Raw genomic sequence first — 14,769 nt, forward strand, 5'->3', positions numbered from 1 at the left:
AGATCGGATTTCTGTAAAACCTGAAGATGCTTTAATTCACACCTTGCTGTGTGGCTCATTTTAGATCTCTGAAATTTATGCATTTGCCCACTTGATAAATAGTTCATACTATGTTTTATGGGACACTGAAATTTGTAGATCTAGAAAATTTACAAGACTACAAGAGAAATAATCATGTCTACCAGTATATTTTATTTATGTTATATATATACATACATGCAGAGACTGTGAAACAGACTACTTACTATTTGGTAAGAGAAAGCAATGTTGGCCTAAGATTCATTTATTCCAATTGCATAATTTTATTAATATTAGACATATTATTCAATCATTTTATCCCACTAGGCAACAGCATGCTCATCTTGCTCCTGGTTATCAGCAGATTCTTTTGTATCACTCATTCGAGTTCCAGTAGGTAAGAAGTTGTCTTGTTTTTTTTTCTTGACATAGAAATAGGCTGCACATCCAGATCCTGATAGAATCAGAATGACCAGAATAATTACAAGCCAAGTGATGTTGGTGGGTAATCCAGAAACCTCGTCATCCTTTTTCTCTCCTGTAAATAAACACAAAGCAATTGCTAGAGACCAGAATGATATGAAAGATTCCAGGAAAGTGGGAGTGGAAGGTGATATTGCTAATCACAATTTTAAAAAGCAAGATATGCACATATGTTCTCAGTTCCTGGAGAGATTTTGCTAACAGAACTGAAGGAGGAAATATAATAAGTTATATTAAACACCACAATTAAAAATGAAAGCCAATTTTCTGTATTTAGATACATATAATGCATATGGTTTTATTATTTTGAAATGCTATTAGTAATAATTATATGATCCAGAAACTTACTCTAAATAATTATTATGTTTTTACTCTATTTAGGTTTCTCCTTACTTTAATTAAAAAGAAACTAATCATACCTTTCCTCTCTGGTGGCTCCTCAGTCAATACTGTTTTAATACCTTTCAAAAAGAAATAAAGCAAGACATTTATTCCAGATGCACTCACATGGATGGTCTTGATGGTGCCATCCCATAAGCATGAAAATCTGTGGCTTCCACATACTCTGCTTTTGGTGCTGTTGAACTCCCTTAAGAGATGGAGCTAAGAATGTGTGAAGCTCAGAATGCTTGGCTGTCTAATTCTGGTATCAGACTCTCTTCAGCTGAGATATGGGCAGGAAATCAGGATCTTGCATGATTTCCAATATTTCCTACATCAGACTCCAGCATGGGAAAGCACCTTAGAATGTTCTTATCTTTAAGCATCTCTCTTCTATGGGACTTGAGCACATGTTAAGGGCTTTCTAAAATAGGAGGCTTGCCAGAATGGATGCCTCAATTGGCTTAGAAATACCACTGGAATATCTGTGCTCACAATACTAGGCTATATCTGTTTCCTAACAGCACCAGGTAGTGCAAAGATGCACAGAAATATAAAAATGTGAAGTTAACCACACTTTTCTAATCCTCAGAAAATCATATTTATTTCATGTTCTGAAGGAAGGTTCTAGTTGGTCTTGTCTTATATCATTTGAACTGGTTCAATCATCCCTAGTATTTTCCCCAAAACTATTTTAATACCAAAGAAGTGCAAATGTTTTAATAAATGTTATTTATAATAAACCTTACAGTACAGGAGTTGTGGAATGCTACAAGATTGGCATGGGCGTGAGTCACTAGTCATTAGTATGGTAGGATGATGGTGAATAAGGGAAATCCAATTCTAGCATATTACTTTTCATTAAAGGGAGACTATCCATCACAACAGTCATTTTTATATATATTTAAGATGAGGTGAAACCAAACTTGTTACTTCTAAACAGAGATGTGTGTGGTATTTTTGGTGAAATCCTGACCTCATTGAAGTCAATGGGAGTTTTGTGTTTAACATGGATAAAATTTGGTCTTTAATGAAGTATAAGTGATCTTTGACTTCACCCTCAATGTGTATGGTTTTATATATTTTTATATAAATACATATCTATACACACACACACACAATCTCTCTAATACGTATACATCTTGACTATAGCAGAGCTTGTGCTCTGCTATAATACTATGCAGCATGCAATTTAATGTATACACCCCTTATACACATTATTAACCATATATATATTGCAATATTAACCACAATATATTGCAAATATTACTTACTTTCTGATTTTTTACAAATATATCCTCTTTTGTAGGAACATTGAGCATCATTCCAGTGCCCAGATGATGCATACATTTCGACACACTTCTCATTACCGTAACTTGAAGGCTCTTCCTCATTCCAGTTGACAAAATCCACTGCAGTGTTGTCTCTCCATAACCACTGACCTAATGTTAAAAGGTTAACTGTTTAGACTGAAAGAACATGTTGAAAGGCTTAGAAGTATTTAAAATACCAGAATAGAAGTATCAACAGATCGAGCCCCAGTGTTTGTAAAGGACTCCTCTATTTGTCAGCCACCAGATGATATTTTAAGCTTTGATTTAATCACCAAACCAAGACTATCTTTACTGGATCAAATGTACTAGTAAGTAGCCTTTCTCCTTCTCTGGTCTGCATCCAGATTGAGTCATTTTACTTATAGTTTTTGGTTTCAGGGAAATGTATCTTACAGGACAAATCAGATCATAGTTGAATGTTGTACTGGATAATATCTTGACTACCGACTCATGTCTAAGAAAGCTACAGTGATTAGGAATTGCCAAACAGAGCACATAATTACCATAATTATTTCCAATTTTAAGTGTGAATTAAAACTGTGATATATGTATGCAATAATTGTTAGCAAAATTTGTCTTTAAGTATCTTATATACTCAGATAGCATTTATCTTGTCTATCTCCCTTCCATATTTTCAGTGTGATATTTATCTTTCTGACTTCATCCCCCCCCATCCTGTTTTCCTCACAAGCAGATCTAAATTTCTGTTGGTTATTACAGATTAATGAGTCATTCAAAAATGCAAATCTTCTAAGTAGGGCTGGCACATTAATCTAGACCTGGATTGTTGCCAATAAGAAAATCTTAAAATGAGCAGAAATTTTATTTACAAAAAGCACAGTACAGGGTTAAAACTTTAATACCCAACTCAAATATAACAGGAGTACTTGTGACACCTTAGAGACTAACAAATTTATTTGAACATAAGCTTTCGTGGGCTACAGCTCACTTCATCAGATGCATAGAATGGAACATATAGTAAGGAGATCTACATACACATACGGTGAACATGAAAAGGTGGGAGTTGCCCACTAACTCTAAGAGGCTAATTAATTAAGAGAAAAAACTTTTGTAGTGATAATCAAGATAGCCCATTACAGACAGTTTGACAAGAGGTGTGAGGATACTTAACATGGGGAAATAGATTCAATGTGTGTAATGGCTTAGCCATTTCCAGTCTCTATTCAAACCTAAATTGATGGCATCTAGCTGGCATATTAGTTCAAGTTCAGCGGTTTCTCGCTGGAGTCTGTTTTTGAAGATTTTCTGTTGCAAAATTGCCACCTTTAAGTCTGTTACTGAGTACTGACCCCTGACACCATAATGGTCTATTTATATTATTGACTACTGAAAGTAAGAAATTACCATTCACATCTTTGCTCATTCCTATCCAAAAGCTTGTTATTTTACTTTCAAGTGGCTTTATGCTATGTGACAGAAAGATGGATTCAGCATGATCTTCTACAGAAGCCAAAGTAGCATCTGAAAAAAAGCAAGACATAACAGAAAAAAATCTGCCTTTTGGGAGAAAAGCTTATTTTCTAAGTTTTATGAACAATTGAAAGCGATTAATTCTTGAGGCTGTGTCATATCACTGATTTTTGCACAAAACATCCACTGCAGAGAATGGAAGTTCTGTGTGTGATACAATGGCACAATATAGCTCTTCTTGAATTTTGCTTATTAGTGTAAAATTACCCTTTTGCTTATGACTAAATTACATATTTGTGTAATCATTTTAGTGGTTTATTTTTAACACACTTGCACAGTAAAATGCCTATGTATATTGCATTTTTGCTATTTGCTGAACATTGTTATTGCTTCCCAGTGACTATATGCAATGCTTCTGAAAATCTTTGTATCCACTCTTGAGATTAAATTGTTATTAAACATTCAGAAATATAGTATCTAATATTTAATCTGTTATGAAATCTGGCTAGAAGTCAGAAATATATTGGATCAATTAAGGAAACATGGGGGGGGGGTTAGGGATTACCATCTAGGCAGAATCTCTATCAGTTATTACCCTTGAGCAGTTCTCCCAGACTTCCCCACAGAGATGAGGGTTACAGTGCTTTTCTTCCTTCCTCCCTCCCCAGCTTCCCTTCTCTGCCATTAGCAGATGCTCACCAGCTTGGGAGGAGGTGCCCAAAACTGAGAGTCTTCTACCTGATCTGGGTGCTAAACAACTATGAAATTTCTAATGCATGAAAACTAGACAGTGAAGCTAATCAATCTAGTTTTGTTGTCCAAGTCGTGTGAAATCTAAATAATAAATAAAAATCATTAACACTGAAAAAGTCAATTTGTTTTTTAATGATCTAAAGTTTGATGACTATTTTTTGAATAATATTGTTTTTACATGTGTCTAAGTCTTCACTCTTAAAAAAATGATACTCACCTAATCGAGTGCATTCTCGGGAAGCCTGGGCCCAGTTTCTTGTATACGAGGACTCGATGTAGTAGCAATGACTGCGGAAATGAACCCAAGATCTGTGTTCCTCTGATTCAGGGCATCTTCCAAAGAGTTGTGGAGAATCAGTAGGGGCCATAACTGTTAAGAATAAAAAATTTCTTACCAATTACTTCCTTTCTTCTAGCAGTATTACCCACAATTCTGGACATCTAGGGGGGGCTGCTCTCCTCTCTGCAGCTCACAGAGATGGATCAGTGTTTTGGTACCTCCATTGTCTGACCATACCGCCTCTGTTGCTGCTTGCTGTCCAATGAGTTATTCCCTAGCTGTAAAACTTGCACAACAGCATTAACAATAAATATTCTAGAAGTAACAAAATAAATACATTAGACCAAGGAAGATGGTCTAACCACTTAATATATGACCCTGACTTATGAGCTACCCAGAGTGGGTAGAATCATGGAAAACACTGCTAGCAGAAAGGAAATTATCAGTAAGTGCCATTATGCAGCCTAGTGTCTTCCACAATTCTGGATGTCTGGAAAGTAGTGAGCAGTGAAATTTTGGTAAAAAAGAAATATCCCCTTTTTGTGAGCTTGCTCAAAGGTCTGTATTATTTCAGGGCTATCACCTGCAGCACATTCCTGATGAAGGAGCCTTTGCAGAAGTTGGAGGGTCCATGACGTAGTACATAAGGAAGGTATTCATGATAGACCAAGTGATTGCTTTTCAGATTTCTGAAGTGGATGCACTTGCTTGTTCCATCCATGCTATGGATCTTCTGGAGTGTGGCTTGATCCCTAATGGGCAGGAGTGACGCCAGGGTTTTTGGCACCGTAGGGGGGGTCCTTCCGCGCTCCCGGTCGTTGGTGGCAATTCTGTGGCCGGGGGGGTCCTTCCGCGCTCCCGGTCTTCGGTGCACTTTGGCAGTGGGTCCCGGAGCGAGTGAAGGACCCGCCGCAGAATTGCCACCGAAGACCCGGAGCACAGAAGGACCCCCCGCCGCTGAATTGCTGCCGAAGGTGGCAAAATGCCGCCCCCCCAAATCCTAGCAGTTGCCTAAATGGAAGTGCTGGCCCTGCTTCTGGGACAGGGACTTCCAATGATTTGTAGGCTTCCACAATACATAGGTCAAGCCACCTAATTATGGAGGACTTGGAAGCTTTGAGTCTCTGGCATATTGGGTGGAAGGACACAAATAGGGACTCCAATCTTCTCATGGATTCTATATGATTGAGATTTTCAACACTCTTTGGACATCTATGGTGTGACACATTTTCCACTGGATATTGATGTTTTGGACAGAACAAAGGAAGCACAACCTCTTGGGAAGAATGGAAGGAGGAATTTACCTTGGGAAGAAAGGATTCTGATGTCCTGAGCATCAGCTTTTCCTTGTGGAACATGCATATGGCTCTGGTATAGATAAGGCTGTCAGCCCCAAACCTTGCCTGGCACACATGACAGATACTAAAAAACAAGTTTTAATCAATAAATAAAAGGCTGAAATTGAAGTAAGAGACTCTGTGAGATGGTTTGTCAGAGCCCTCAACGCTAGTAGAAGGTTTCATTTTGGGAAGACTGGATTGACTGTCGGTCTGGCTAATTAGATTGGAGGTATCCGGCTACCTCTGGACTATCTGACAGGGAGCCAAAGAATCCTTTGAATAACATGCTACTAAAAGCAGACAATAGTGCAGGGATTAATGTACAATGGTGCAAAGAGCTGATGTACAATAGTGCTGGGCTGAGGGCCTCTGTCCATGTGTTCCTAGAAGGTCAAGAATGGTTGGAATTCCTGGATTTCTGGGATACACCTTGTGCTGCTGGCACCAGTTGTTGAATCTGGCCCATACAGAGTATTTTTGTGTTGTTACTCTCCTAGATGAAAGCAATATCTTAATGATGCTGGAAGACAGAATGGGACCTTCTAGTACGTCCATCTCAATAGCCAGGCTGTTAGCTGAAGCTGTTTCAGGTCCAGATGAAGAAGAGGACCTTGCAAGAGGATGTCTGGTCTATACTAAAGCTGGAATGGGTGTCCAGTGTCAGCTCTATCAGGTTTGAGAACCAAGGTTTCCTTGGTCAGTGAGGAATTATCAGTATTACCATCGCCTGTTCTCATTGTATTTTCTGGATCATGGTCCCCAGTAGTGGCATGGGTGAAAAGCACTAAGTAGGCCCTGCAGGCAACTGTGCAATAAAGCATCTGTCTCCATGGATCTGGGCTCTGCCTCTCTTGTGAAGTATTTTGGTCTCTTTTTGTTAACACTATTTGAGAACAGATTGTTTGAAGGGAGGCTGAACATCTGAACAATGAGATTGAAAACCTGATTCAGGCAACACTTGGAGGTGTTGACCCTGCACCTTTTAATTCAGGTCCCCTTTGATGTGAATCATTGAGGGAAAGGAGGAACTGTTCTGCCCACATTATTATTTTCATTGTTTTTGTTTGTAGTGCCAGACTCCTTGGTTCCCCCTTGGTTGTTTAAATATGCGACTGTAGTCACGACACGGTTCCTCCTTAGGGTGGGCTGGAATCTTTGAAGATCTAGCTTCACCACTCTCAGCTCTAGGAAGTTCATTCTGTGAGCCTTTTCTTCCTGGTTCCATATGCCCTAGGCTGTATGCATTTGCAAGGGAGCTTGCCAGCCCTTGAGGTTGGCATCAGTTGTGAAAACTAAAAAAACTGGAAGGCAGATGGGCATGCCTTTGTGGACACTGTAATGGGCTGACCACCACTGTAAAGTGTTGAACACCTGTGCTGGAACCCATACTTGATCCCTTGTGTTGCAGGGAGTGATCCCACACCTTTAGTATGAAAGCTTAAAGGTTTATGATGTGTGATTATCGTCATCGCGTGATCCATGCACATGACATAGCAGTAGGAGACATAGTGCTATAGCAGGTCTCCTGTGGCTGTGGAGCAAGAAAACAAATTCCTGGATAGAGCCAGAGAACTTTTCTTGGCACTGCTGATGAAGCCTTGTGCCTGGAGGAGATTCAACATCCTAGACATGATCCTGTGTGCTGCTGATTGCAATGGAGCTCTGATCAGGATGTTGTCCAGGAAGGGGTACAGGTGAGTTCCCTATGACCTGACTCTGCCTGTTATCATCACCACAATTTTCATCCACTTCTTCAGCCTTTGGAGGTTGAGAATGGCTCTGATACCCTCCATGAGTTTCTGTACAATGAAGAAAATGATGAAGTAGAACCCAGAGAATCTTTCTTCTGAGAAAACACTTTTTATCACTCCCGTATCCAGAAGATGAGATATTTTCATTCTGGATCAGAATGTGTTTTAAAGGATCTCTGGAGATGATGGCATGTGGGAGTATTAGCTCATGGGATTATCCCTGGCTCACTATTTCCCTGACTGTTGTCAACAAAAATCATTCCTCTCTGAAATAGGAAATCCTGTCCCTCAGCTTCAGCTCTGGGTGGAGGCCTATGTGATCTCTGTCATTCAGTGGATTTGCAGGGGGCTGAGATCCCTCTGAACTCCCCCACAACCTAAATTCCAGTCTTTTCTCTAGAAGAATCTTTTGTCTCCTGGTAGATCTGTGAGAATGAGGAGCCAAAGGAGTGCTTCTGTCTGAACTGCAGAGAGAGGAAAGCAGCCCAGATGTACAAAATTGTGGGAGATGCTGGACCACAGAAACTATATTACTTCTAGGAAAGGCCTGACAAAATTTTGTGAAACCACAACAAACCTGGCTTTTCCATTATATACTAATGATGCAAAACTAAACCATCTATCCCAGCTTCCCGAACTTTGTTAGGGAGATTGTAATTATTTTTTAGATGAAGTTTAAAATCTGGAAATCACAATAAAATGTACTTATCTAAATGAATGGGTTTTCCTATGGCAAGGGGTAACTGGGCCCATATTATTTTATTAATTATTATTATTATTATTATTGTTATTATTATTTTGTTTTGCAGAGTGATTAAATGGGCCAAGTAGATTAAGGAGTGATTGTTTAGATAGATGATAAAAATAACTAGAAAAGTATCAGAGGGGTAGCCGTGTTAGTCTGGATCTGTAAAAGTAGCAAAGAGTCCTGTGGTACCTTATAGACTAACAGATGCTTTGGAGCATGAGTTTTCACGGGTGAATACCCACTTAGTCGGATGCATGGCGAAAAGGTATACATTGTTTTTGTTTTGTTTTGTTTGTTCTTCAAGGGTTTTTGATTTGGGGTATCATTATTATTATTGTTATTTTTTTTGGTGGGGGGAGAGGGTATGGAGATTTTAAAAAAAGAAACTAAGTGGGGAGAACTCATTTTATAATATTTTTCACTGGAAAAAAATGATCTTCTCTCACTTAAAATGAAAATTAAAAAGTGCAAAGAAAGTGTTACTATTAAAAATGAAAAGTTTTCATAATAAGACTTTAAAGTAAAAGCATTACTTTCTCTCTCAACTTTTTAACTTTTCCTCTCACCTATTCAGTGGAGGAAACAGTAAAAAGCTGAGAGAAGGTAGGAATTTCCACACAATTTTACAATGAAAAATTTCAAATATGACAAAAATTCTCCCCCCTCCCAATTTTTTTTTTGAAAAAACAAACATTTAGTTGTTAAAACGGGGGTGGGGAGAAACTGTTTGACAAAACCTATTTCTCACTGAAAAATATGTTTTCTAAAAATTTAAGCCAAAAAATTAAACATAACTATTAATATTGTCCCTCACTGCAAAGCACTATGGTTTTATTTATGTCCAGGAGCTCATATAATAAAACATTTAATCAATGAAACAACTTTGTAAAATAAACAAAGTTGTTTTATTGATTAAATGTTTTATTATGAAAAAATGTTTGCATTCACTTGCAGTTCGAGGTCATGTAGAGTATTCCTCTCCATTACCCCTGTCAAATGCTTAAATAGCCTACGTGTAGAGCATAATGATTGCTCAGTCCAAAGGAACTGAAAAGTGACCTTAATAGTGAGTAAACTGATTGGTTTCTGGGAAGAATTTTGAGTTTTTAGAACTTGATAGCCTCTAAATCTTGTATTATGGTTTAGGATTGGGTTTTTCAAGAGAGGAAGACAAGTATCTTTTCCAAATGCTTATAATACAACTCGTCAGTGAACTTAGATGAATCTCCAGGCTCCACAATGTAAACTGTTAAATTTTATTGCTTACCATCAGACTGTTTACAGACAGAGAAGTATTTTTGATCACAAGATGCTGTCTTCCAGGTTCCATCAAGGTCTAGATAGACGCAAGCTACTCTCTGCTTTGGCTCGTCACTGGCCCACTTAGAATACCCCATTCTCCATTTATCAATCCATTTGTAATTGCCATTGGTCTGGAAGCAAAATCAATTCAAGGGTGGCTTTTAGCATAATTATAGCATTATATAATATTAAAGTAATTTGGTATCTATATATAATTTAAAATTTGAAGTGGGCACCTCTTGTCAGCAGCACAGGAATAATAAGATTAATAATGTCATATTGTAAATTTATTATTTATATAGGACCTACATGACTATGGCACTGTACAAGGGGGGAAGTTTGCTGAACAGATATGTTAGAATAAAAAAGTAGGTTATAAAAGAATGCAAACAGAGTAGGTTCCAGCCCTTATAGGGGAAATTCTTTAGGAATTCATAGGTTATTAGGGACCTCAAGAGATCATCTAGTCCAATCCCCTGCTCAAAGCAGAACCAATCCCTAAATGGCCCCCTCAAGGATTAAACTCACAATGCTGGGTTTAGCAGGCCACTGCTTAAACCACTGAGCTATCCCTCCCCCTTGAAGCTTATAAGTTGTAAATTGTATATTTAAGAAACAATCCAAAAGATTCTTCATTGGGAAAATTTTTTAAGTAGCCATTAGGGAACCTTAGATGTGGTGTCACTCCTGAGCTACCACTGGGATAAACAAATACACAACAGAGAAGGAAGGGTTTAAACTACTGGTTGCTAAGTTTAAGAACTGGTATAAAGAAAAATAACCTCTTCTACCTGCTGCTAGTCTTCAGCCCCTACCTCCACTTCTGTGAGTCTTTCATTTCCACACTCTGTTTCTTTACCTACCAAGTCTATCAAGGGCTGCCCTCACCCACTGCTTCGCTGCTCAGCTCTCCTCTCTGTTTCCCCCTTTTCCCATTACTGTGGCTTTATGTCTTGCCACCACACCTTGTACCCATAGCTGCCTGTTGCTTGTCTCCTCCACATTTCCTGTAGCCTCCCTCATCCTCAAGTCCTGCTGGTCTCACCCTTGCATTCTGACAGGATTTCATAGAGGTTTCAGATGCTCAGTGTGAGACCATAAGAGGTGCAGCTAAAACAGTCTTGTGATAATAGATGCTCCTACCATTTAAAAAGGGAATAAGAGTTCTCATATTACCTGGAGAAGCAGCAACTTATTTGTTGTTCTTACCACATTGCTGTTAAGACCAATCCATAGAGGCTCTCCATATTCTAACACCTGGAGCCACAGAAATGATTGGCTGTAGGGATCTAAAATACTGGCAAGTTCTGAGGATTTCTCCTGGCAGTTTTTTCGCGCCTCTTCCCATTTCATTTTGGAACGGATGACTAAATAGCTACTATCACCACAACGAGTAAAGTCAGAGGCAGGAATCGTTGTTGGGGAATGAGACAGTTTAGGGTCTGTACCACAAAAACAAAACAAAACAAAACAAAACAAAACATGTAAAGATAAACTTTGAGTGCAAAGATTTATCTTGTGCCAGTGAACAACAAGCATCTGCAGTCTTCAGAACGTAAGTAATGTAGCATTGATTATTAACGAAAAACCTTCCTCACTGAACATTCATGAGAAAACAGCAGTGAACACTTTGACTGAAAACTCTGCATTTTCAGGTTGGGGAGGGTGGCATGGTGAGCAAAGTGGAGTAATGCAGCAATGGTTTACATCTACAATGTTGAATTCATACCTGGGTAGGCCAAAAGCGAGAGTGAGTTTGGTACCATTTCCCTAATCCATAGAAATAATTTATTCCCAATATAGATCCACAACTAAATAAGATATAATTCGATTTCACTGCTCAAGAGAAGATCAGGACTAGAAGACTATTATAGACCCACCATGAGGTATACTCCAGTTGCTATGGAACTTTACATAACATTGGCACAGACCATGCCTAGATCAAACAAGTGCCACTGCATTACACCCTTAGCATTGGCATTAGCATCCCCATGTGGTAAAACAAAAAAGGAAAAGTAGCATTCCAATTCTTAGCTGCTTTCATTATCATTTACATTTTTTTTTTGCAAAAACTTATGCAGATCCACTCTCTTACTGAAGCAAACACAAACACTCTAAATGTTAAATTCAAAAACCTTCTAAAAGCTGAGACTATTAAAGCCACATTCATGTACCCTCATGGTACCAAATGTTTGGAGAAAGGGTGAATAATTAGGAACTGCAGTACTCCTGCCCCTTGGTTCCATTCCAGTGGTACAAAGTCTGCTTCAGGGAGTATGCTATGTACTCATGGCTTACTCACAAAGAGACATCGGGATAGATTTTGCAAAATGTTACTCTGAATGCTCCCTTTTGTGCCACAGGAAAGAGGAGAACATGTGACCCTATATATTTAGTTTTATGGCGTGCACTAGTATTGTTGAGGCAGAGAAACTCATATAACTTAACAACAGGATTGATCTACTGTGCATACAAACCACGTTTAATCCACAAACAATTGCAAAATGAGTTTTTAATTTGCAAAACTAGTGAAACAGAGCTCACCACTGTCCATCTGGCATATAAATCCTCTGGCTTCATAACAGGGTTCATCCTTCCATTGCCCTATCTTATCAACAGGACTTGTTTTCACAACAACACAATCCAGCTAGGGGAAAAAAACATATATGAATTACTAAAAAAAACGTCAGCAACAAAGAAGAAAGTCTTTTCCTCCTTCTGGAGCTATAGCCCTGGGCAGTTTCAGTCCCTTTATTCTTGCACATTTGAATTCTGCTGGTATTTGGTGTGTAATTTACATCCAGCAACACCTTCTCCCACGCGGCATTCCTTTACACACAGCTGCTATTCCTAGGGGCTGTTTCAGTGCAGCTACTTCCTCAGCTCTAGCCTCTGATTGCTTATCAGTTTCACATTTTTGTTATCATTCTGGAGATACTGGAGAGATACCACTATTCTTGAGAAGAGAATTAAATACAAAAAGCAAATGTACTAAAATAGGACTATAAACATTCTGTCAGCCATCAGCTTTACTTGTTACCAATTACATTTCAGAGCACCAATTACATTTCACAGCACAATCAGGACCATTCTGTCTCCTACTTAGTTAGGTCTTTGAGTAATAATGTTCGCAAAGAGGGAAGGACAAGTCAAATGATCAGACTGGTAAAAACTCAGATATTTTAAATAAAAACTCCACACATTAAAGATGGTATAATAGATAATTTACACCCAATTTCAAAAATGTGTAAAGTGTGTGTATGTGGAGAGGGGATGCGAGTGAGAGGATCAGAAGGTGAATAAATTGGTAGCAAACAAAAATAATGAGTGACATATTCCTTCATTTTACACTCTCCTTTTGGTTTTGATCATTTGTGCTGTTTTACTGAGCAAGGGAAAGATTCCATAGCAGCTAACAACCAGCGGAAGGTACCGGATGTGTGTGCATGTGAAGAATAAAAGGATGGGTAAATGCAGAAGAAATTGGGAGAGGCATGCAGTGAGTTGGGTATGGAGAATGTGTCTGTGGGTAGGTGGAAAGGCTGGGAATAGTTTTGAAATGTAAGTTTTGAAAGCAGGGAATGGATGTAAGAGGGGTAAATAGGCAATATGTCAATGCAAATCAATGTATATTTGTGCAAGTGTATGCAAAATTGTGTTACTTAAAATATACTATTTTTTTATTTCAAATGTTGGCAGGGATGCCTGAGGATTTTCCAAGTGTTAACTCATCATTAAACAATGAGCCTGATTGCCAGTTTCTAATTTCTACCAGTGCTTCTTCAGAAATATCTATTGACACTGAAATATCTTCAAACTAACTATTCTTTAAAAAGACTGAAAGTAAAATAAAAGTTGAATGCATATGGTATCTTCCTAGCTTCATAGATACTTCTTCTCTTTTTGTTACCCACAAGCTCTTTCAAAACAGATGGTATCTCTTTTTATGTCAGTAATACATTAAAAAATGTTCTCCAAAACAAATAGCTAATACTTTCCTCTTGTATCCTTGTGACTGAAGTCAGCCCAACTCTCCGACAATATTTTAGAACATCGTTGCAAAATTCACTTTATTCTTACTTGAGAAATAGGGGAGTGATGAAAGCCACCATTTAAACTTTCCTTTTACATCAACAGAAGACCTGACCCTTGCAATATTCCCACTCTATTCCCAAATGCAACAGACATGAACATTGGGAAAACAAAGACACCTATATAGGAAGTAAATTGAGCAGGTTATTTAAAGTTGGATTGCCTTTTCCAATGAGTTTATTAAAACAACGAGGAGTCTGGTGGCACCTTAAAGACTAACAAATTTATTTGGGCAGAAGCTTTCATGGGTAAAAAAACCAACTTCTTCAGATGCATGGGGTGTTTATTGGAAATCTCTAATTAATGTTTACCTGAAGCAGATTGTTGCCAGTCTCTGGCTGCAGAGAATCGTATAAGGTTATTTCTCCAACTACAGGTGAACCTGCAATCCAGTTGGTGTAGTAGACACCACTTCCATCTGCCCAAACAAAGTTGAGCTCAGAATTTATATCATTCAATCCAATCCAGGTATCAGTTTTGGCATCTTTTAAGTGGTAAGTGAGGAAAGCTGGAATAAAGCCAAATAAATGTTCAGAGGAAAGGAAGATGCATGAGGAAGGAAGGGAAAGAAACCTGGCAGATGCCTTCATCTAATCAAGGAAGATGCCAGCATGTCCAGAACTAGGGCATGGTTACAAAAACCAAACAAAATCTGCTTAATTATTTAATTTTAAATAATCTTGTAAATGCAACATTTTACATCTTTAGATCAGTATCTGGCAGAGCAGAATTGGGCCAGAACAATGGATCCAGGCTCTTGGCTGAGAAAAGGCTCAGAGGGCAAAAGGCCTGTGTCATAAACAGATAGCTAAGGGTTAATGTTTCTTTTACCTGTAAAGGGTTAACAAAGGGAACC

At 38.4% G+C, this 14,769-nt stretch overlaps 1 protein-coding gene across 1 annotated transcript in view; it reads right to left on the bottom strand.

Moving 5' to 3' along the window:
- Window positions 1-221: 221 nt before the first annotated feature.
- Window positions 222-14,769, bottom strand: part of LOC116829838 (macrophage mannose receptor 1-like) — a 55,530-nt gene continuing 40,982 nt past the window's right edge. The window contains exons 22-30 of the mRNA XM_032788890.2: window positions 14,225-14,421; window positions 12,366-12,468; window positions 11,031-11,263; window positions 9,787-9,952; window positions 4,618-4,770; window positions 3,582-3,698; window positions 2,157-2,324; window positions 921-962; window positions 222-556 (exon numbers count right to left, since the gene is read on the bottom strand). Coding sequence (XP_032644781.1) covers window positions 342-556; window positions 921-962; window positions 2,157-2,324; window positions 3,582-3,698; window positions 4,618-4,770; window positions 9,787-9,952; window positions 11,031-11,263; window positions 12,366-12,468; window positions 14,225-14,421 — 1,394 coding nt within the window. The 3' untranslated portion in view covers window positions 222-341. The remainder of the gene's footprint in view (window positions 557-920; window positions 963-2,156; window positions 2,325-3,581; window positions 3,699-4,617; window positions 4,771-9,786; window positions 9,953-11,030; window positions 11,264-12,365; window positions 12,469-14,224; window positions 14,422-14,769) is intronic.

The sequence above is a fragment of the Chelonoidis abingdonii genome, chromosome 2, assembly GCF_003597395.2.
Source record: "Chelonoidis abingdonii isolate Lonesome George chromosome 2, CheloAbing_2.0, whole genome shotgun sequence".
Classification (NCBI taxonomy): Eukaryota; Metazoa; Chordata; order Testudines; family Testudinidae; genus Chelonoidis; species Chelonoidis abingdonii.